Source organism: Microtus pennsylvanicus, chromosome 18, assembly GCF_037038515.1.
Source record: "Microtus pennsylvanicus isolate mMicPen1 chromosome 18, mMicPen1.hap1, whole genome shotgun sequence".
Classification (NCBI taxonomy): Eukaryota; Metazoa; Chordata; class Mammalia; order Rodentia; family Cricetidae; genus Microtus; species Microtus pennsylvanicus.
The window spans coordinates 31,396,185-31,419,889 of record NC_134596.1 but is presented as its reverse complement, the minus strand read 5'-3'; the positions used below and the strand labels follow the sequence as shown (position 1 = coordinate 31,419,889).

General features: G+C 46.4%; 1 protein-coding gene across 1 annotated transcript; it reads left to right on the top strand.

The window, feature by feature from the left end:
- Positions 1 to 10,142: 10,142 nt before the first annotated feature.
- Cfap161 (cilia and flagella associated protein 161) lies at positions 10,143 to 21,340 on the top strand. Its single transcript, XM_075952598.1, has 7 exons — positions 10,143 to 10,256; positions 10,960 to 11,049; positions 11,563 to 11,798; positions 13,402 to 13,492; positions 18,181 to 18,339; positions 19,721 to 19,794; positions 20,794 to 21,340. Exons 1-7 carry the CDS (start codon positions 10,185 to 10,187, stop codon positions 20,984 to 20,986), a joined length of 915 nt encoding a protein of 304 aa, XP_075808713.1. The 5' UTR covers positions 10,143 to 10,184; the 3' UTR covers positions 20,987 to 21,340.
- The last annotated feature ends 2,365 nt before the right edge of the window (positions 21,341 to 23,705 follow it).

Here is a 23,705-nt window from a genome sequence, read left to right as displayed (position 1 = left end):
AAAGAATCCTGTCCTTCAAGCCACAGTATGGAGATGAAGATCCATCTACCACTACCACTCATGACCCAGGACAGGCATTTGAAGATTTACCTGGACTCGGGTAGACAGGGACTCGGAGGCCAGAACAGGCAAAAGATCAAGTCTATGCAGAAACCGGCCCCAGGGTTTGGCAGGTGGGTATCTGCACACATTCAGTGAACAAAAGTTATGACTGGACCTCTGTGGGAAGGGAGTATTGATTGTACTGCAGATGGTCCCGAGGGACCTGCATAGGAGGGGATGCTGAGTAATTTGGGGTGTAATATGCGCTTTGAAACACATGCTGTGGGCCATGCTATGGCTCCACAAATAGTGTCCATGGACCAACTGTGCAAAGGGGGGGGCTCACACAAGTCCCCTCTACATTGCTAGGACAACATTGCCCAGGGCATGCATGGATTTGCAGAGAAAATACAAAATGCCAGGCAGTGAAGGGTGGGGCAACTGGATGAATCCAGTCTAGAGATGGGGAGGGAGCTGGCTTTTGAAGATAGCTTTGATGGATGAGAATAAGCTACAAGGAAGCAGGGTGCTGAATAAGTAAATTCTCCCAGGAGAAACAGTCAGGCTCTTAGCACGCGGCATGAAACGGTATTTACGGGAAAGGAAGCTGAGGCAACCGCAATTAAATAGTCACTTAGTAAATGTGGTTTTGGTTTTGGTTTGCTCTTTTGAGACTAGGTCTCTTGACCTCACTAAAGAACTGGCTGAAGAGCCAAGGGTGACCTTGGGCTTCTGGTTCCCTTGTCTCCACTTTCTTCCATTGGGATTGCAGTGTGAGTCACTACAGCCAGTTTTCCGTGGTGCTGGGGATCAGACAGAGGGTTCCACACACACGGGGACAGCAATCTATCAACCGCTCTACATTTCTAGCCCTTTAGAAGTCTCTGCTATCCGGTTGACTTTTCATCCGAGTGGTCCTCACGGAAAGGAAAGATGCACCATCAATTCTGGAGCCCCTTCAGAAAGAGAGACTTGTAAACGGTAGCCTCCTTTAAAAATTTTTGGCATGTATTAATTAGGCATTAAACATTATAATGGGTCTCCTGATGACATTTTCAAACATGCGTATACTGAAATCATATTCATCTTCCATTATCTTGTCCCTCTCCTATCTTGCTGATCCCTTTCTTCTTCCCAACTTTGTCCCCGATCACCTTTCTTGTCCTTTTCAGGGGATACAGTGACCAGTGAGTTTCACTGGGGTTTCTAATAGGAACGCACATGTGGGTTTATTTACAGGAGTGGGGCCACCTCAACAGTGGCTACATTACTGGATACCATATCTTTCCTGCCTCCCAGCAACCATTTATTGCTTTAGATCTTTACGGAAGCTCTGGAAAGGCCTATTGAGCCCCACCTCCTTACCAACTGCTAGCTGCTTATAGAGCCTCAGGGGGTGGAGGGGCCTTGTGAGCCCCTCCAACTGGGATCTCCAGAACAGAGTCCTGAGGCTTTCCTTAGTCCTGACTACACTGGTATTTTCTTTAGGGCTAGCACACTATGCCTTGGACTTGCCACAAGAGGGCACAATTGCCCAAGTATGAAATCCGTTTACTTCCAAAGAAAAATCAGAAAGGACCTGGTCTGGCTCAGCTGGCTTTGGGATGAGACCACACCAAGGAACCTCCAACGCCGACATTCAAAAGCTGCAAACATCTGCCAGCTGAGGTGCCTGGCCAGCTGTGAGAGCCCTGGCACCTGGGCTTGCTCTGAGCAATGCCTTCATAACGGCAGGCAGAAACAGCTGCTAAGCCAACATGCTGCACACACCTCCTGACACAGATCGCAATAACCATAAGACGAAGGTTTTAAAGTATCTTATTTTACATTCAAAGAAACTGAGTTACGGGGTGGGGCATGACTTCACCCAAGGTCACAAAAGCAGGTCAGTTGTAAGTTCTGCCTCTTGAGTCGAGGATGCCTGACTCGGAGTCTATGATTTAAGTCACAAAGCTAGCCATATAATGTAAAAATGTTTCACATCGCTTGTCCTGGCAATACCAGACGGAAAACCTCATACAGATGTGCCCTAGGTCAGTGGCTGCTGTGCAAATAGAAAGCCATATTTTCCTGTTCTCTCGTCTTTCCCTTTCACTCTTGAGAAGGGTTTCAGCTCTAGCTCCCATGCTGCCTTGGGTATTTCCCAGAACTTCTCTGTGCTCGTCTCTTTTTGTCTGTGAAATAAAAGTAAGCCGCAGCTTTCTTATTCGACTTAGGGAAGAGGAAAAACAGGCTGTTTGGGGAACTGAGTCTGTGTTATACCCATGTGAACCCAGTACCATAGAGCTCACTGCTGTGAAAGCATACCAGTGGAGGCATGACATGCAGAACACTTAGAAATACTGTTTCTAAATAATGATGATGACGATGATAATGATAGTATCTATTAATAATAGAGGGTGGGAGAGAAATGGAGTCAAGCATCTCTACTACATTCTGAATTTGACTATCCATGTATAAAATACTTATGTTTTGGTGAAGCCATAAAGACTAGATTTTTTTTTTGATCGGGGAGATGGGACGAATGGGTGGGTGGCAGTGTCTGTGAAGCTGGAGTTTGCTGAGAGAGAAAACTGTGTTGGATGCACATAGATGGAAGTTTCTGTATTATCTGATCTCACAGTCGTTCAGTCCCAGAGAAACACACAGAGCTTTATATTAACTGTTTGCCCTATGAGCTTAGGCTTATTATTAACTAGCTCTTACAATCCATAATTCTTGTCTATGTTTAGCCATGTGGCTTGGTACCTTTTCTCAGGAAGGCGTTCTCATCTTACTTCCTCTGTATCCGGCTGGTGACTGCATCTCTGTCTTTCCTCTTCCCAGAATTCTTATTCTGGTCACCCCGCCTCTACTTCCTGCCTGGCTACTGGCTGTCGGAGACCAGCTTCAACAAAAATACCACTTACCAGGTATTGGTGGTAATGGAGTATGGGGATCAGAAAGGAAGAAAAGAGGATGAAGACGTGAGTGAAAATAATAGAAAACATAGCACAATAGTGGGAGTTCCAGTGAATACTGAAATCCTCCCATGGTTAATTTTCCATACACTTTTATACTTCAATACCACAGGGGAAAGAAGACAAAAGACTTTTAACACGATACAAAGGCCAACTCCGTTACTTGCCTTCAGTACTTTGAGACGTCAAGTCATTAGCTTTCTGTTGTGGAGGCAGTGAACACACCCTAGACCAAGTATCCTGAAGGCAACCACTCCCAAGGTCAAGCCTCCCACTTCAAAAGAAGGAGCCAGAAGTAAGCTTGAATTTCCTGACTATTGGTCCGGGTGGAGTGGATCTACTTGTCCAGGCCGTCTTAATGTCCAAAACACCAAGTACCCACACCTAGGTCAGGGTGTGTAGCCATGCCTGTTGTCAACAACTTTGAACAAGCTAAAACTCTGATCTTCAGACAAGGTGGAAATAGGCTCCCATTTGTGGGCCTCCACAACTGTTTCATTAGAGTGTTATTAAACCAATATGAGTGACAGATTTCTACAGTGTACAAGAGCATTATCCCACGGCAGATGCAAGTCACCCTAGCTTCATCACCCACTGGGAGAGGCGTGTGGCTTTCTGCAGCTTAGTCCTACTCTGTGGGCTCCGGAGGTTCAGAGTGGCCCATGTGGTGATACTGTGCCACAGGCCCTGATGACTCCCCTGTGAGGAGGGGGACGTTTCTGTCCCAGCTCATCATTTGAGTCAAACTATAACCCTGCTCTCTTTAGTCTGCTTGTCACATGCAATTTACATTTGCCTTGCTTCTGCTTGCAAAGGGGTGGGAGGCATGAAGTTTGAAATAAACTTTCAGTGATTTAGAAGACACCTTCCCCCTGTAGCTACAGGGCCTCTCTGGTCTGGAATCCCAGAAGACAGGGATCTAAGCTCCACCTTCACGCTGGCTGTAAGCCGGAGTCCTCCCAAGGCCATCTGGGAGTCTCCGGCAGGCTTCTGCCCTCTCAGTTCTTCTTCTTTTGGGGGTCAACTACTTCTGCAGTGTCCTCCTCCTAAGTGGAAAACATGGTGTGTGTTGTTTTCCCTGCTCCTGGCAAAGACATTTGGCTTCTTCTAGTCCTTCTGGTCCTTGCTTCCAAACCCATCCCTGAAACTGCCCTTGGGTTTCTAAAGCTGTCGGGGTATGGAGAAGAATAAAAGGTTCCCTTTCCCAGGGCCCACTCTTCTCTGAAGTGGGGAAGGTGAGGGACTGGAAAGCAGCACACTTCTTCTGGGGTCAAGTCTTGAGGGTGTTCAGAGTGGGCCAACTGATGGTGGCACTGATGAGGGGCCAAAGACTGAGTGCAAGACAGCCAAGTTCTGGTTGAAAGAGTCCAAGGGAGCGTAGCTGTTACTGGGGATGAATGCTAGGCTCAGGGGTCATGCCTGGCTCGGGAGAGAGATATGGTATTCACGTGGGGTTCTTGCCTGTAGGAATCTAAGGAAAAGAGAAGGGAAAACCAGACGGAGACATAAAAACCTGGAAGCCTCTTTTCTCCTGTGTCAGCATGGCGTGTTCTTTGTTGAGGGTGGGAAGAGCTGCCCTGGTTGGAGGAGACTTTAAGGGAAATGATGTCACTCCGTTAGAGTAGGTCCATTTCTGGTGCCTCACTTTCTGTATCAAAGGACTCTTCGGTGGGGGAGTCAACTTCCGTTTAGAGCTGCCTTCCCTGTACCCACCCCCCCATCCCCAGGCTGCCCTCACTGCACAGAAGGGCTCCCTCCTCCTGACTCTCCACACAGACAGGGGCCAAGAATCCCTTCTTATTTAGCTCCATTTCCCCAGGGAAGGCACAGGACAGTTAGTCTCCGCTAACTGCTCACTGGTATGGATCCCCCATGACATAGCTGGGCTCCCACGTGTGGTCACGGTAACTTGATTCTTTTCTCATGCACTTGCACTTCTCCATCCCCACAGACACAGCCGCCCTTCTTACTGGCTGTCTCCTAACAGACTTCCTGGCGTGCCCGCCTTAAATCTCTACAGCGGACTACTCTATTGCCCTGTATCAGTTTCTTTTGAGAAATTTCACCCTATGTATAGATAGAAGAGTATCCACGGGCCTTGTCTTTTTACCCTTTCCTCTCTTCTCCTTTATTATCTTATTTAATCTGCCCTGCATGAATTTCTGGTCTCTATTTCTTTGCCTGAAAGCATTTTTTGTTATTTCTGTTTCTTTGTGTTCAAATCTTATATCTTTTTATTATTATCTCATGCACTTTGAGCCTCAAGTCACTTAAGTTGGAGTTAGAATTTGAATATAAACTGTCTCCTATTGGGCTCAGGTGTTGAAAGCTTGGTCTCCAGGCAGTAGTCATTGGTATTTTGAAACTTAGTTGTAGAAGTTAGGGGACCTAGTCAGAGGATGGGAGGTCACAAGCTGTCCCCAGGGAAGGCATACCTTGTCTGAGGCCCCTTCCCATCTGTTTCCTGTCCTTCATGAGATGAAGAACCCTGTCTCATTATGTCTTCCTCTTTTGCCACGACGCTCTGCCTTAACACAGGCCAACAGTCACGGGGCTAAGGCATAGGGCAACCCTCTGATAATGTGAACTGAAATAAAGCTTCTCCCTCTTCTCTCTACCAGTACAATGCAAACTCTCTATTTATTGAACAGTTGTGGGTTTATCCCATGGGCCCCGAAGATGGATATCTAGGACCCATCACTGAGATCAGCACAGCTCCCAAGCCTCTGTTCTGACTCCAGGAGGGCAAGCACATTATCCTTGTGGACTGGACCTTTTACCTTGGATGTGATGGAGTAGCTCGTACTGCCATACATCCCATGCACATGAGTGTGCACTGTCCCTGTGAGCTGGTCCTGCTCAGCACGTCAGTGATGCCAGTTAGCCCAATGGACTGCAGTGGAGTAGTGCTCATGATGGCATCTGTTTCTCCTTTAATCTGTGTCACAGTGCCGGGCTGGGTGTGGTGGGGGGCACACCTGCCACCCCAGGACTTAGGAAGTTCATGCAGGAGCATTCTCTTAAGTTCCAGTTTGGCGCCCCATGAGGAGTTGTGAGTCTCCAAAGGAAGTCTGGGGGCTGGGGATTTGGCTCAGTTGGTTGAATGCTTCCTAGCATTTATATTAGCCCTGCATCCAATGCCCAACACCGCACAAACCCTGTGTGGTGGTGTGTGCCGGGAATCCCAGAACCCTGAGGTAAAGGCAGAAGGATTGGAAGTTCAAGGGCATCCTTGTCTGCCCCATGAGGCCAGTCTGGGCTACTCTAGACTTTGTATCAAAAACATTGTTTTTCAAGTAGTCAGTTCTTTTTAAAAATATTGATTTGACAAGATGACCCCGAAGAAACAGATTTCATGTTGAAGTGACCTTGGGCTGTGTTGCTTGCTTGAAGCCCTGTCATACATTCCCAGGATATGCCTTGCACCCAAGACTCTATGATCAAAAATTCTTAATATTTCCACCTTAAGTTCAGGGGCAGCCAAATTCTTTCTCCTTCGTATCTGTGTGTGGATGGTAGAGCAACCTCCCATTTTGACCAATGAGGAGAACGCTGTGGTCCAGAGACAGCTGTGCTTATACAGCTAGTGGAAAAGTTGTTCTGCTGTTCTACCTGGTGAGCTCAGGGTGACCCCGGGATGACCTGCATGCCATCCACACCCAGCGGGGACTTGTCTAATCTGTTTGTAGTGTGTGTGGCCTGGTTCTCTTTCCCAGTGTCTGTACTTTGTCCCACGTCTCTTTCCTGAACATCATTCTTTTCAAGTGTTTCTTTGGCTTCTCTTTTTATCTGCTAGATGTCTTAGGAGTAAGTAACAAAGGACTCTAATCAAAGTTTCCTATGCCTCATCAAATCACACACACACAAATAGCCAATACTTTTTTTAAAAGTATATAACTGTTTTATGCCAAAAGCACAGTTGTAAAGTTTGAGGGTATGGTGAGGGGGACCAGATTTGTTATGAAAGTCAGATTTAGTCAGACACACAGGGTCACTGATTAGTGAATACATACAGGTTTAAGTCTTGGTTTTGAGGGTTTTAAAGGATTTTTTTTTGTATAATTATATATAAACAAAATAATTTATGATCTTAAAAAAGGCTCGAGAGACTTTGTCCAAGTTGATTGGCAGACCCCTTTGGGTGACTCCCACAGAAACAATGCCATGTCTTTGTTCTATGAGACAGCTTCTGATGGAAAGTAATCATGTAAGATTCAAGGCTCCTGGAGTCGGTTTTAAAATGTGATCCTTTAATGACCTTTCAGGCAGCTTAGGATGCCTCATCTCCTTCCAGGTCCAGAGCTAGGACTGTGGTCCCATTCTTCTGACAGGTAATTCAAGTCCTGCTGTTTCGGTCCTTCATGTATAGGCTGTTGCCTATGAGAGAGGTGTCCAGCCCCAATGCTTTAAATGTCTCCTTGTTTAAGGCTCAACTTTGTGGGGAGCGTGGAGACACTCAAGAGGAACAACACCAAAGTTAGTCAGAAATCTGCATCTGGAGCCTTTGCTTTGGGATACAGTACAATTGTTCCACAAGCATGTGTGCATGCGTGTGTGAGTTTTGAGACAGGGTCTCTCTATATAGCCCTAATTTGCTAAGTCCATTGGGCTGGTTTCTGACTCAGATCTGACTGCCTATATTTCCCAACAGATTTAAAATCTTTTTAAATCTTTTTATTTTTAACTAGGTGTGTATGTGGATGTGTGTAGGTGTGTGCACCTGAGTACCATGCCTAATAGAGGCCAGAGGCATGAGATTCCCTAGTGCTAGAGGTACAGACAGATGGGAGTTATTCTACGTGCGTGCTGAGAACGAAGCTCAGGTCCTCTGGCAGAGCGGTACTGGGTCCTAACTGCTGAGCCCTCTTTCTGGCACCCCCCCCCCCCACACGCCTTTTTGAGTTAAGGAGCTCCGGCTAGTCTCAAACTTACTTTGTCCTTGAGGATGACCTTGAACCTCCTGGTCCTTCTGCCTCCACGTGGTGAGTGGTGGAATTACACGCGTGTGCCCACAGAACCTGGCTGGAGCAGGGATACTTCTGAGGGCTGTATTAACATTAAGTGATTGCCTCACGGTGCAAACATCAGTGCTGGTTTTCCAAGCCAGGATCTTAAAGTTCCTCCATATCTGCTATTGGCCTTCCTCAAATTTCTGTTGGTGTTATTGCCTTTAGTGGATCCCGAGCCCCAATGATTGTCATGCTTTTCAATACCAGCTGTGGTGAATCTGGATGTGATTGACTGGTGGAGGGATAACTACTATTGATTTGTGGTTTTAGGAAAAAAAACATCACTCGTACCTTTGTTTCCAAGTCAATCATTTTACATCCGTTCATCTCCAACATCGACACTGGCTTTGAATGCTTTGGGTGACAGTGATCAGAGATCATAAGAGCCAATTAAACAGTCTGGAGATGTCCTAGTGTGAGCTGCAGTAGATTGCTGACACAGGGGACTCCCTCCCCCACCCCCCACTGCTTCCTAGTACCCTGTAATACACAGGAGGCATACTTTCTAAAATAGAGGTAAAAGCACTCTATAGTAAATAGAAAGCCAGCAACATAGTCATTTAGCGTCACTCTGAGCCTTATATCCTATCCATAATCATGTGTGCTATGCTTTTGATCAGCAGCCAGCACACAGGTTTTTCTCTTATACCAGCATCACAGACACATGTGAGCAAGCGGTGCTGTGTGCTTTGATGGTACTGCGGCGACGTCACCAGGCAACTGCTTTCAGATGATCAAGATCCTGTGTGAGTAGTCACACTGATGTCTATTCCTCATCATACACAGCAAGGCTGGCTTTAGCAGTTTGAATATGCTAAGGTACACTGCTAGCTTCACTGAGTGTTTCCAGTTCATCACATACCCCGAGTGACACGTGTCTGATCCGATGTAACGTCCAACGTAGCGCCTTTGGAATCTTAGAATGTGTATGTTAGAATGCAGTGTGGTGGTGGAGGGACAGAGCCAGTGGAATCTCAGAGGAGCAGAATGGGTCCTATTTGTGTCCTTGGCTGCAGCTCCCAAGCTCTCAAGTCCTCCCAGGTCTCCAAGGAATCCACTTCCCTCAAGTTTGCCCGGCTGTCACCCTCAGAGCCCACAGGGCAGCAATGACTCATCCACGTAGCCCTCCAGTCCCTTCTCCATCATTTCTTCGGTGGCTTGGGTGTGTTACAATCTCCTGAAGCAATTTGTTTTCAGGATCTGGCTTTCTTGTTAAGTTGGGTTTGGCCCACACCTTCTGTTTCTTGTCTGTGTTGGGAGGTGATTGGACACTGGGGAATTAATAGATGCGTGCAGTCAGCAGCTGGCACCAGGTGGGTCTACCTAACTGCTTATTCCTCCTGCTCATAAGACAATATCCTCTTGAAGAAATGCTGGCGACAGCAAACTTTGGCTTTACCAAGAATGCCTGCAAATCACAGGCTTGCCCTTGCATTTGGACATGGGAGGGGAGGGTTGCTATGAAATCCATGAAAATTATCGACTACCCTAGAAAAATAAAAAATATGTTAACACAGTGGTTTCTTCCCTTGGAAGCTGTGAATTTTGAGTAATGCCCCCTCTGTGTGTGTGTCCAGTGTCTACAGTGAATGAGGTGCTGTTTTGTGAAATTGATGCTGACAGTGATTAGGAAAATAGACTGGAGTTTGAACCACATTTCCACAGGAAAGCAAGGGCACTCCCTTTTCAGAGTGCTTCAACTTAGAACCCAATTTAAAAAGCAAAAAGCGTTTTTATGCCAATTGTAGTGTACACATCTTTTATCCTAACACTAGGAGGCAGTCAGGAAGATTTCCAGTTCAGGACCGGACTGATACATAGAGTTCATGACCAGCCTGGAGTATATACCCAGACACTCACTTAAAAATCCAACCCAAGAAAAATGACATAAAAAGTTTCAAGACCTTTCTTCCCCCAACGGAGCATTTGAAACATTGTGCTGCGGGGCTTCCCAATCAGCTTTGCGGTGTTCCTCATAGAAGACCGCGGCAGTGATGGGAGGGGCAGGGTGAGGTGGTCTAAGGCGGAACATGGAACCGGTGCACCTGGTGTGCGGTCACTTATTGGCTAGCCAATAGGACCCTGACCAACCGGGAGCTGCCTGGTCGTCATGGCAACGAGACACGCTAACACTAGTGTCCTGGGAAGCTGGCTTTCTGACTGAGCAGGGACGATGGCTGTGCGGAACTTGTATGGTCCTGGAGTCCGGATGGGCAACTGGAACGAAGACATCTTCCTGGAGGAGGTGCGCAGGGTGCCGCTGCGTTCCCAGGATCCCAGATCCTGTCCTGCACGCTCCCTCTGTGCTGCTCTGAGCACGTAGCCTCTTCTCACTCAACCTCGCCGTGACCTCCACTCCCCTCAGAGAGCGCATCTGCTCTCTGAGCACCCGCTTCGCGGTTCCTGAACCCACGGCAGGCACAGATTGTCTCCTTCCGGGTTCTCTGTCTTCGCCAGCTTTGTGGCACCCCTAGGTGTTGGGAAGGTTCTGGGGTTATGATTGTATGGTGAAAAGTAGGCTTCCCCCCCACCCCCCTACAGGGTTTCTCTATAGCTTTGGTGCCTGTCCTGGACTAGCTCTTGTAGACCAGGCTGGCCTCAAACTCACAGAAGTCCACCTGCCTAGGCTTTCTACATGTTCACCACACAGTCAGGAGGACCCCGGTAGAGACTGCTGACCTCCAAATACCACTCCTGATTGTCTGTGGACGGGATAAGCATAGCGACCCTCTTTTTTTCTTCACCATGCATTTTTCTTCTCCGGGTTTTCTAAGCACTCCGCCGTGACATGCTGAGGACATTTTTGCCATCTTTGTCACGATCACATTTCCCTTTGTTGTTCTCAAACTGTCTTTGAACTTGAGATGCTTCTGAAGGAAAAGCTACCAGGATTTGTGCTCTGCAAGCCCTGCCCTGGGCTTCCCTTTACCCTGTCTTTGCATCCCCAGGAGCGCATGAGAGACTTCCTAGAAAAGAGGGAGAAGGGAGAACTTCTTATCCAGAGAAACAGAAGGCTGAAAAAGAACCTCTTGAGACCGGTAATCTCAAATTCCAACGCCAGTTTCAAACTGTGGTCAAATTAAGTGTGAGTTAAGCAAGGAAAACGTCTAGAAAACAACTAGCCATTTTGAAAACTTAAAAAAAGAAAATTAATCTGAAAAGTACAGTTTTTGAAAAGTTCTCCAAGGTTTTAGAAACATAAGGGAAAGTCTCCCCTTAATTATGTTTACTTAATTGTGTTTGCATCTAAGGATGGATTAATGCTTGCCCAGAAAAAGTGTCTTCTAGTTGCAGCTCAAGAATGTTGAGTTGAAAGAATTTATAATGGAACCAACCTATGTGAATTCCAGCAGCTTCATTTGACCTTGTTTAGGGTCATCGGGAACTTGCTTGACTGTGTGGAAGGGAAGGACACTAAGGAGGGAAAGAAGGGAAGGGCCTTATTGAAATGGTGCCAGTCTGAGAAAAAAGGAGGTACCCTTGGGAGGGACCTTGGTCTCCGCAGCTAAGGAATTGGTTGGCTTATTGGAAAATTCCTTTTAAAACTGTAGATGGAGCTTTCAATATCCCAAGATGGCTTTGTCCACTACGGCGATAAAGTGATCCTTCTGAACCCTGACCACCCCCGGGGGGAGGAGGCTGGCATGTTTCTGGAAGGGGACATGTGCCTCTGTGTGAGCCCGGATGAAGTTAAAGCCCAGATATGCGATGAGTTGGAAATGCCCTGTGGCGTGAGTGCTGTCCAGACCACCGTCCCGACGGGCAGGAACACCTTCACCATTTTGAGGTAGAGACTCTCATTCAGGGCATCGCAGTATCCGCTTGGATTTGTAGCTTAAAGATCCGAGATGAGACATTAGTTTCCCTCATACATGTGAGGACCTGAGCTGGATTCCTAGAAACCCCATTTAAAAAAGCCTAGTGTGTTGACACTTCTGTAATTCCAGCACTGGGCAGGAAGAGCCATGCAGATCTCTGAGCCTTACTGGTTAGCCAGCCTAGCTTACTTACTGAATTTCAGGCCAAATGAGACACTTTTTTTTTTTAAAAAAAAAAGGTGAACAGCACCTGAGGAATACCACTGTGCACGCACACAAATACACACAAACACACAGAAAGATGGACGAACACACATGGACACAGACACACACACACTGGCATCAGGTAATAACGGCTGCAGGCAAAGGTTATGGAAACACTTTCTGACATCTCATCTTGCTTGCTTACTTGAGAAACATGGCTGAGAGCCCTTTACATGCCCGTTGCCGAAGAGAACAGGTTAATTAGCTAATGTGTTCAGTTCAAAATGTTTGCTTCATGGTGGTCAGATCCAGAGACTTGAACTTACGTTCTCTCTGGAGTAAAGGAGGATTTTCCAAACAATGTTACAGGATGCTTTGTGCCCACAAGAGTTTCCATGGCTCTTGCTAGCTTCACAACAAAAATATGTCATGTAATAAAAGGCTACACGAGGTGGGTTTTCCTCTCTTCAAATCAGTCGTCTACCCAAATTGACCTGAGGTTTTGGAAATGATCAATGAGCCCCTTAGAGACATGTAATCACAACTCAAACTACCGTTTTGACTTTGATTGAAGACTGTGGCAATCCTTCAGTGACAAGAAAAGAGCCTTGCATCCTCCTGCACCCTTTATTTAATTTTTCTTAAGTACAGATGGTTTGCGGTAAGACAACTTAAAGTTGAGGACCATTTCGGTCCCGGGAAGATGATGAGGGAAGATTGTATTAAATGCCTGCAGAGGTATCACTTTGGTCTGTCTAAAAACAGCACACATGATATGAAGTTCTTGTCATACGTTGACATGACAAGCTTAGTCTACTCCAATCAAAGGCTACAGAACAGGGAGGCTCTGGGTTTGATCTGTGGGGCAGAGCAGGTAATAACGAGCTCAGGCTAGCTGGATGTTGAGGCTAAAACGAAGGACCTTTTATAGTTGGCTATGGTGGTTTACAGCTGTAACTCCAGCACTCCCAGGAGGCCGAGGCAGGAGGATTCCTCCAAGTTCCATGTCAGCCTGGGCTTCAGTGTCAGACTGTCTCAAAACACCACAGAACAAAACCGTGCACTTCTCAAATAAAGACATGAGTAGAAAAATACAAGAAAAAATAAAAAAAATCTTATAGTTGGTGATTAAGAGTATTTTAAGTAATGTTGCAAAAATGGATATATTGGGATCCAGAATGGTGATTCTTGTCAGGGTCTCTTGACATCATCTCCGGTCTCTGAGGTCTTTGCCTGGCAAGCCAAACGGACCAGAGAGGAACTCTTGTTATTTAATTGATTACAGCATTTGAATAGATGCCCTAAGAAACGTGAGGGAATGATGGGAAGGCACAGTCCTCACTCTCTCCCTTTTCTCTATCCCTCCAGTGACAGCTCAGACAGGAGTGCTGTGGGCCAAGTCCTTAGATACGGGCAGAGCTTCTGCCTCGGAATACCTGCCGGCCTGGAATGCAAGATGGTGAGTCTTCCTGTGTGTGCTCCTGTCGTCTGTCCTTGTTTACCAAGATGGCCAAGAGCTACCTCCAGAGGGACTGTGCAGATGAGGGCCCCATTTCTGCTGTCACCGTGGCTTCAGTCTGTGGGGTCCAGTGGGCATTGTGTACTCGATTCTTTCCTCTTAGCTTTGTAAACAACAAAACAAGCAAACAGCATCCCTGTCCTTAAAAGCTAAGGAGTAAAGAGAGAAAAGTCTTTTTTTGGTAAGGCAGCTATCAAAAAGCCAAAGTTTATGCCACGTTAAACAGTAAATGGAATGAACTGGTTAACTGACATTTGTCATATGCCACCAATGCCAGCAAGATAGACGTTGCTTAGACTAATCTTGAACTTCTGGACTCAAAGTGATCCTCATGTCTCAGTGTCCTGTCCAATATCTGGGACTGTAGGCATGGACCCTCGTGTCCAGCTCTGGCATTTGAAGCTTTTGATTAGCTATTTTTTTCCCCCTAAGAAGTAATAAGGACAAGATGAGTTTGCCGAAGTCAGGAAGCTTAAGTCTCTGAGAATCTCCTTCCCTTTGGAGATAATGAAGTATAATAGGCCAGGTGCCATGGCTCACACCTATAAAACCAGCCCTTGAGAGGTGGAGGCTGGAGGAGGATTGCCGTGAGTCTGAGACTCACCTATCTGGACAGAACCAAACAGACAATAGAAAGAACCAGATAAACTCACGCTTGACTTTCCCATGCAAGCTTTGTAACAGGGATTTGTGTAAATTAACCATTTGAGTTGGTGAATCATAAAGTTGGAGCACCGTGCCAGGCAATACCGCAATTGCTTCACGCACACGGTGACTCCATTGTTTTCCCGTGCGTCCCTGACATAAGAACACTGGGAACTAGGCATTCAGCTTCTAACTGGCAGAGCTAGGACCGTGGGCATTGTTATGGTTTGAGTTTCCCCATAGGCTCCAGTGTTTGGACACTGAGTTCCCAGTGGGCGGGGCTCTTTTGGGAGTTGGGGACCAGCTGGAGGAAGTGATTGGCAGTGGGGGAAAGGCCTTATAACTCTTTCTGGTTCTGGCCCAATCTCTCCGCTCCTTGGTCCGTTGAGATGTAATCGGCGGCCCCATAGGCACAGCCACAGCTGTCCCTGCTGCCAAGCCTTCCCCACCACGAGAGACTCATTCCTGAAACTGTGAGCCCCAGTAAGCTCTCCCCCCTGCAAACCGGTTTTATCAGACGGCAAATGAGACGAAGGACATGAGCAGGAAATCCCAGTGTTGTCCGACATGACGTCAGTCCTTTTGGTAGCACTAAGCCAAGCCGACGGTGCCAATCAAACTCCGCCATGCATAGGTGTCCATCTGCAGCCTGAGTTGAGATACAGAAATGAAGCAAAGGTCGTTGAGGCAGGGGCGTAGCTCCCAGAGATGTGCACACCAGCATCTGTCTTCTTCGACCTGGTGCTTTCCTATGTGTCTTCTTCAAAGCACACAACTTGGCTGTGACCATAATGAGCACCCAGCTTCTTTCTACTTCGCTGTTTTCAAAGCTCTCCTTAACAGTTACATTTAAGGAATATATATTATTCCTTATTATGATTTATTATTGTGCGGCAGTGTCAGAGTGACACAGTCCTTAGTCTGTCTTCAGGCAGTCTCCTTTGCTTTCTTTTTCTGGTGGTCTTAATATTCAGCCCAGGGCTGGCCTTGAACTAGCGATCTTCTTGCCTTAGCCTTCTGTGATTACAGGTGTGTGCCACCATGCCTAACTAAGTTTGTTACTCTAGTTTCTATCCCGTATAGGGTTTCATGTGTGTAGGTGGGTAAATGCTTAAAGCTCACGCCCCTCAAACCCTGGTTAGTGAGTCTTTCTCCAGAATAGATTTTTTTCTTTTGGCCTAGAATTACTGATATCAAGAATGCGAATACAAATATAGAAGTATGAAAGCTGGATATAGTAACACACACCTATAATTTCAGCATTTGGAGTGCTGAAGCAGGGGGATTGCTACAAATTCCAGGTCAGCCTGTGTTTCAGAGTGAGATCCTGCTTTTTCTTTTCTTTTTTTTTTTTTTATTTCTTTTTAAAGGTAACATGAAACCAGTTCTTTAATTGATTGGGCCAATCTGTACCCTCAGCAACAATAAATGCAAAAGGCATTAAGTGTGGCAAACAGCATAATTTAGATCTTTGCTAACCTTCTGGACAAACAGGAAAGGATATGTAAATGTCACAGTACCTGGTTCAGCCCCTGAACTTCTGCCCTTCCCCCTCCTATGTCCTCACTTTTCCTCCCTGTCTTTGCCATCCTTATTATTTTCCCCTGGGAACCATGTGGTCTTTGTCTCTGTATTGACGGGGGTTTACCTCTCTGCCCTTTGGATGGATGATTAAATTTTGCATATTTGTTACTGCTATTTCATTCCTCGTTTTAAATCGTAGTTGTTTGAATTGTATTTTTGAGATACATCTACCAGTTTTCCTTTGAAACTATTTTTTTGTGTGTGTGCGTTGGGGGGCGTGTGCACGTGCGTGTGTGTGACCGTGTGTCTAGGACACCATTTAGGAGTCAGTTTTCACTTTTTGCCTTGTTTGAGACAGGGTCTTATTCACGGAGTCATCTCCTTAGCCCCTACATAGCTTTTAAGGTTTAGTCTGTTAGGGATCTGATAAGAAGGAAGATAAGTATTACTTTCCAGATGTTTATAGTTTGACATTTGTTTACATTTATTTTTTTTTTAATACACTTGAGATTTATTTTGGCAAAAGGTTTTGCCCTCAAGTTCCCCAAATGATCATCCATCTCACGTGTTAGCTCTCGAATAATTCTTCCTCCTGACACACGGTGCTTCCTTAGGCACATATTAAATTAACCTCCGCACCACATGCTCTTCCTGAATGTTCTATTTTGATCCACTGAAGTCGTCTATTTTTATGCTAGGGCGACAGTGTTGTAATTATACAGCACCGTAATGCACGTTGACAGATCTCCGTTCCCCTCCTTTCTCTCCCTTTGTCTGGGTTACATTAGGAATTAATCTTTGAGCTAAACGCAATAATTATCTTTTCCAGTCCCTCGGCTTGTGCAGGGAAAAGCCACTTTGTGTTTGGCTGGCACTGTAAAACTAAGTGCTTTCTTTATTCGCAACTTTGGAGGTTTGACTCCTGTAAGGTGTCTCTCAAATTCTCTCAGGAAGGCATGTCAGCTCTTTCTTGGTCGGGTTTTTATGACTCGCCTTACATGGTTGGAGCACTGGGTCTTGATAGTGTTGTTCCCTCCTGTCAGCTTTTCAGCAAAGCTTTTTTCTGTCCAGGTCCAGTTCATTCTCTCTCTCCGTAGTACACATCGGCCATCTTTTCATTCTCAACGCCATCCATGGTCTGGGCCTCCTCAGTCTGATCTGTCTTCTGAGGAACACCTCCAAGCATAGGAGATCCTCTCACGAGGCCTCATATCCCACTGATGCCACCTTGGGAATCAGCAGTCCTATGGGGGCAGTCAACATCCAGAGGGTAGCAGGATACTGCTCTTATCCACAGCCCATCACCCCACTCTCACTGGGTAGAAAATGTACAGAGGATTATAACTTGCCCATGCCTTCCTCATTGAACCTCAAACACAGCTTAGTAGATAATAAAGCATGCACAAAGGGCCAAGGAAATGGCTCGATGACTAAGAGCACTTGTTGCTTTCGTAGAAAACCCAGCTTCATTTCTCAGCATGCACATGGTGCGTCACAACCAGTCCCAGAGGACCTGAAGCCTTCTGCATAGACGTATATACACACAGCATATATGTTGACAAAACACTCGTATATAAAATAAAATAAATCTAATTTTTTTGAACACACTAAACCCTTGTTTAAAAGACAAACCATCTTCATGTTCAAGGTGAAGGCAAACAAGCAAAGAGCTAACAAAGAGAGAACATTTTGAACTTCCGGCTGGATGGGATGGCTCTTGACAAGGGTGTAGCCATGCATCTAAGCTCTATTCCCAATGGGAACAAGGACTCCAGATGGTCAGGGTCACTAGAAAGTCAGGAGCCAGGGCAGGCTGCAATGAGCCCAGGCTGAACATTACTGCCTGGTTTCAGTAATGTTATTTATAGCGCAGAGAATACAGATCCAGGTCCCATGTTTTGAAAGAGTTAGGGGAGCAGGAAATGGAGTATGGAAAAACGTTTTATTTCCTGTTGCTGAGAGAAAACACCATGACCAAGGCGACAGAAAATAAAGCATTTAATTTGGAGGTTCATGGTTTCCAGAGTGTTAAGAGTCCATGACCATCCTGGCAGGCGGAATGGCATCAGTTAGGCAGAGATAGCGCTGTAAGAGGAGTTGAGGGCTCGTATTTGCTCTTTAAGAAGGAAGCAGGAAGAGAGAGAGCTAACTGGGAATTGGCATGGACTTCTGAAACCTCGAAGCCCACCCCTGGTGAGGCACCTCTTCCAATAAGGTCACACACACCTCCTAACCCTTCCCAAACAGTCCACCAACTGGGGACCCAAGTCTTCAAGCATAAGAGCATGGGGACCAGGCTCTTCCAAACCATCACAGGAAAGAGAAGAGGGGAGGGATACCGGAAGAGGGAGGGACAGGGTTCTAGAAGCTGCTTTCGTGCCTGCTTGCTGCACAGTCCTCTGGTCGCCCATTTCCCGGCTCTCTCAGTAGCCGTGATTCTGCTCATGTGCCGTTTCCAGCTCTATTTATCGAGTGACCACAGGTCCCTCCTGAAGTCCTCTCAGAAGTCCTGGCTCCAGGACGTGACTCTGACCGATGAGAGCTCTCACCTGAACTGCTGGCAGGCTACCTTCCTCGACCCCCAGCTGCGCCTGGAATACGAAGGCTTCCCAGTCAGGGTGAGCTTGGCACGCGGGGCACGGGCACCGGGTCTGTGAAGAGTAAGGGCTGGGGCTCACACCTGGCCCTCAGGCGGACCTTTGAATTCCTGTCTCTGAACCCTGGTGGCTGCAGATTAGAATCGCGGCACAAAGAGTACAAAAGACCCAGGGTCCCTGGGCACTCCCAACACAGCTCTGTAGAGATCCCTGCATGCAATGCGCTTGGCAACCTAATCTGGACAGGCCTCCCTCTCTCTTCCTCTCCCTCCCTCCCTCCCTTCCTCCATTAATCCCATCCCCTCCCTCTTTTTTCTTTCTCCTCCCCTCTTTTCTCCTTTCCCTCCTTTCCCTCTCTTTCCCTCTCTCCTTTCTTCCTCTATTCCTGCCCCCTCTTTCCTCCTGTCCCCTTCCATTCGCTTCTCTTCTGCTCTCCTTTATTTCCTTCTTTCCCCCTCCCTTCCTTTCTCTCCTCCCCTCCTCCCTTCTCCCTCCCCACTCCTTTTTTTCCTCACTCTGTAGCCCAGGCTGGCCCAAGACTCTCCTTCTTTTCAAGTATCCAAACAGCACCACTTTGCCTGACTTAAGTTCTCCTCTCGAAAGATCCTGGGGAGCTGAGGGAAGGGAGGAGGCAGCAAGCGGCTACCTAGGCAAGCACAGTCCCTGATCACTCTTGATTTGGACTCTGGACCAAGTGTGACGGATCATGAGACATGATCCTTTGGGGAGGTTGCTATGGGCACAGAACAAGCTTGCTGCCTCTGCCTCTCCAACCCAAGGCTTTGCTACATATCCAAGGGGGCATCTGTTATAGGAGAGGGAGGGATCTTAGGACTCACTGCATGCATCCGAGCATCCGGCATCAGCAGTTTTATAGGATTGCCCATGGGAGGGGCTACAGTCCCAGGTTCCTCTGAATCTGCCCCACACAGTGGGTCCATTTCTTAAGTTCTGGCTGGGGACCCCAGTTTCTGGAGGCTCCCTCCGAGTTGTACAGGGTAGAGGATGGTCACCTTATCCATAGCGAAGGAAGCTTGACAGAATTTTCTGGGTAGCCATCCTCTCCTTGCTTGGCATTCCTAGGATGGCATTAGAAACTGCTGAATATATACGTGTGTGTGTGTGTGTGTGTGTGTGTGTGTGTGTGTGTGTGTGTGTATGTGTACGTACTTAATAGCATCAGCCATGTTTCTCGTTGTCAAAAAATCTTCTTACATATGACTTTGAATAATTATTCTTCCATGTAGATATCTACCATGGTGCATCTCACGAAGCCCATCATGGTTCCCCAGCCTTGTAGGTTATATATGCACTACATTGAAACGAATGGTCATATTTTCTAGATCCTTGCTTCCAGGAAATTGTACAGAATACTAATGGTACTCTTTTCCTATCCTGTAAGGCAAATGAAAAACTTGTCCTCTATCATCGCCACACAAACCGAGCCTTGGCCGCCCATCGGCATCTCCCCATAAGGTACCATACTGCTGCTGGGTGTAAGAGAATGTCATAGTGGGCTCAGGTCGTGCACGTAAAAGCAGAGACGTTTGACTAGACGTCTGTGTCTAGTCATGCGAAGTGAAGGTTTTTAGGTGCTGAATGACATTGTTCATGAAAATTATATGATTTTCGATTAGTGTTAAGCATACTAGACAAGTCAAATATGTGAAAATCCTTGTTCATGCTCAACATTATTTGAATTTTTCTGCTCTGTAAAACAAAGATAAGCACTCAGTTGGCACATCAAATACTTTATTTTGTCAAGTGACATATTTTATTTTATAATTCAGAAAGGGGTTACTAAATTTATGAAGACAGTCAAAAGACAAAGTTTAGTTTAAATTCAGGGTGGTCCATATGTTTATCACCTGAAGTTTTGATTGGCCTGAATTTAAAATCCAAGAGACTTGATTTTGCAAATACCCTTTATTTATTTAGTTAGTTAGTTGAGACAGGGTTTCTCTGTAGCTTTGGATCCTGTCCTGGAACTTGCTCTGTAGACCAGGCTGGCCTCGAACTCAGAGATTCATCTGCCTCCTGAGTGCTGGGATTACAGGCGTGCATCATCATCGCCTGGCACAAATACTTATTTTTAACACTAAAGAAACTTAATGTATTATATTTGAGAAATGTATTATATTTGAGAAAAACTTTGTCAGAGATACCTACACGGCCCACACATCTATTGACTGGAATTGTAACTGATACTTTTAAATGTCATAATTATGAATTATGATGCTTTGTGTAGAACTTTGATGCTGCTATTCAGTAAAGTCTTCTCTGATGGGAGGATGCTGGCTATAAAGGGACCCCATGTGCCTAAGCCTCTGAGAACAGGGGTGAAATATTCCTGCAAACGTACATTTTAGGGGCTCTCCTGGGCCTTGCAGAGTGGTCTGGTCCAAGAGTGATTTCCTAGGAGGGATGAACGCCGTCGTTCAGTTTCTAACTGGAATCCATCCTTTTGTGCTCCAGGACCTATTTTGGAAAGGAAGTCGAGGTTGCAGCTCACACACATCTGGATTCACACAGAGTTGAAAAACCCAAGAACCACTGGATGCTGGTTACTGGGAATCCCAGGAACAGGGCGACCACCATGCTGGACCTCCCCGCACCTCCCACAGACGACACCCGTGCTGTGGAGCAGGCCATGGGCATCAGCACATAGTGACACACCAGGCACACATGTGACCTCTTGGGTCCTGCTCTCAGCAACTGTAGGTCTTAAAAAGAAATGAACAATCTTAGTTGTGTCCCAAGCAGTTTTTCAATAGGGTGCAGAACTCCAGGAACATGGTATTAAAAGAAATATCATATTAAATGTATTGAATTAGTGATGGCCTTGCTGTAGGGAGTAAATGGTGTCTGAAAACAACAGTTATTTGAAGTTAGATCAGCTTTTGTTGATATCCTAATTGTGGCGAGCTCAGTACCCCCACTCGGAGCCCCTTGCTTAGCAGACCCTGCAAAGCCTATGCTCCTTTCCAAAGCTGTGTTTATGTAATAAAGGATGTCAGAAGTTTATGGATGTTTTGGCATTGCTGTTTCTTCCCCAGTTTTCTTCCATGTGGAACAAGGTGTGGTTCTGAGCTGTAGCTCTGCCTTGAGATTAAAATCCCCGACCTCTGCACCCCGAGTTCTGGGATTACAGCCATTGCATCACTGTGTTCTGACAAACACCCCTACTTTTGTTTCAGCCTCTAACCTGGGATGTCAGGTCCCCTGCTCAACGGGGGATCTATGATCTTATAATCACACTGCAGAATCAATCCCTTTACCGCTAGTGAATTTTTGAAACTGACCGAATCATTATGTCAGCCATGGGGTAACAACGAAGGTCCCAGCAATGGGGCTGGAGAGATGGCTGAGTGGTTAAATGTGAATTCTGCTCGGTTCTCAGCGTCCATGTCAGGTGGCTGACAACTTCCTGTAAACTCCAGCTCCAGGGAGGACTGGTGCCCTCTTCTGGCCTGCTCAGGCATTGCCCTCATACGCACCCCCCCCAACATATGAATACACATGATAAAAAAATGAAAAAGGAAAAGTCTGGACAGAATGAATGTATATGCTTCTGTTTATTTGTTCAGCTACTCATTCTGCCTTTGATGTAAGATATTAGGATAAATAGCTCTCCCCAAATGCGCACGCCTTTAATCCCAGCACTTGGGAGGCAGAGGCAGGCAGATCTCTGTGAGTTCGAGACCAGCCTGGTCTACATGAGCTAGTTCCAGGACAGGCTCCAAAACCACAGAGAAACCCTGTCTCGAAAAACCAGAAAAAAAAACCCAAATACATATTGAGTTGTAGAAAGTAGGTTACAGTAGGTTTTATGTAGGTGAACTTGGGCTCGAGCACGCTTCAAGAAGCAGAAGCAGGCATTGGCCCCAAAGGCTGACTAGCCTGTCTCTGTGCTGGAGCCACCCTGGGGAACAATTACAGTCACGAATGTCAGAACCCTAAATAGACATCTTGAGTCAACACTGGGTTCAACCTGGACAATGAGTTTCATCAGGGACTCTCAGACAGTCCATGGGCTTCGAGAGAAGCCCCATAGACAAGGACCTAGACAAGAAAGTAATAGTTCCTTGAGGTGGCCAGGAAAGGCCTTTGTCAGCAGGTGCCAACCTGGCTATGTACTCGAGCACCCAGAGACTTTTGGCAAGAGCCGTGTCCAGGCCGTACTTCCTTCTACCAAACCACAGTTTCTGGGGTAAGGCTTTAGAGTGTGCAAGCTTGGGCACATCTTAGGAGAGCCTCATTTGGTTTACTTTGGGTAGAGTTCCAATTTCCATATTAAAGTATTAAACTTTAAAGGTGGTTTTTAAAATATTTTTATTTTATGTGTATGGGTGTTTATAGGTATGTCTGTATGTCACATGCATGCATTACCCACGAAGGACAGAAGAGGGCGTCAGATCCCCTGGTATGGGAGTTCAAGACCGTAGTTGGCAACCAGGTGCGTACTGGGAATGGAACCTCTCGAAGAGCAGAAAGTGCTCTTTAATTCTGAGTCATCTCTGCAGCCTACAGAAGCAGTATTTTAAAAAAGCTTGCAGGTTTATTTTAAGATAGAGTCACTGTCTTTGGAGAGGAGGGTAACATATGCTTATAGGTCTTCAAGGGCAAAAGCCAGACAGGTAGAGTTGCTGTACCTGCCTATCTGGGGAAGACATTCTGTAATAGCCAGAGCCATCTGCAAACATAGTAGTCAATTCTGCCCCATTTTCACTCCCAAACCAAGGGCATGTTTATCCCTACCAACATTCGTTTGTGTGTGTGTGTAAGAGAAACTCCTGGGCTGGGAGGTACAGCTCAGTAATCGAGAATACTTGACCAGCATACAGAGATCCTTAGGTTTGAACGCCCAGAACCGGGGAATGGTGGATACAAATGAATCCTGTGCCTCTCATGTCTGTCACTAAAAGAACAGGTGAACTTCAGAACCGAGCCTATTACCTGGGTCACCCATTCCTCAGTATCGCCCGTCCTTCCTTGGTCACTGGTAGCAAATCCAAGTTCAGGACTGAGTGGGACCTTAGCTTACGGCAGTAGGAACATAAGATAATCCCAGAGATAAGGTTTGGTCACTTTCTAGCTCCAAGTCCTCCCTCCCCACACCCCCCCAGGGCTGCAGGAAGAAATGATGCAGGTAAACACCCCTCTGTAAGTTCATCTGTTTCTACCCACAGATGGAGGGGAAGAGGAGGGAGAGCAAGGGAGGGGAGAGGGGGGAGGTCATCTGTGACTTTGGAATCACAAGTGTGAGAAAGTTGCCCAAGGCCTGAAGTGCAGATTGCAGATCTGATTGGTGGGTTTCTGGGGAGTGTTTTTTTTTTTTCCTTCACAAAAGGCAAAATTAGAAACACCTTTTTTCACTATTAAATTCA

Excerpts from the sequence above, each read along its gene's own strand:
- Cfap161 (XM_075952598.1), top strand. The coding sequence starts at position 10,185 with ATGGCTGTGCGGAACTTGTATGGTCCTGGAGTCCGGATGGGCAACTGG. Across the intron at positions 13,493-18,180 it reads CCGGCCTGGAATGCAAGATG|CTCTATTTATCGAGTGACCA; the intron begins GTGAGTCTTCCT and ends TGCCGTTTCCAG. Across the intron at positions 19,795-20,793 it reads CATCGGCATCTCCCCATAAG|GACCTATTTTGGAAAGGAAG; the intron begins GTACCATACTGC and ends TTTGTGCTCCAG.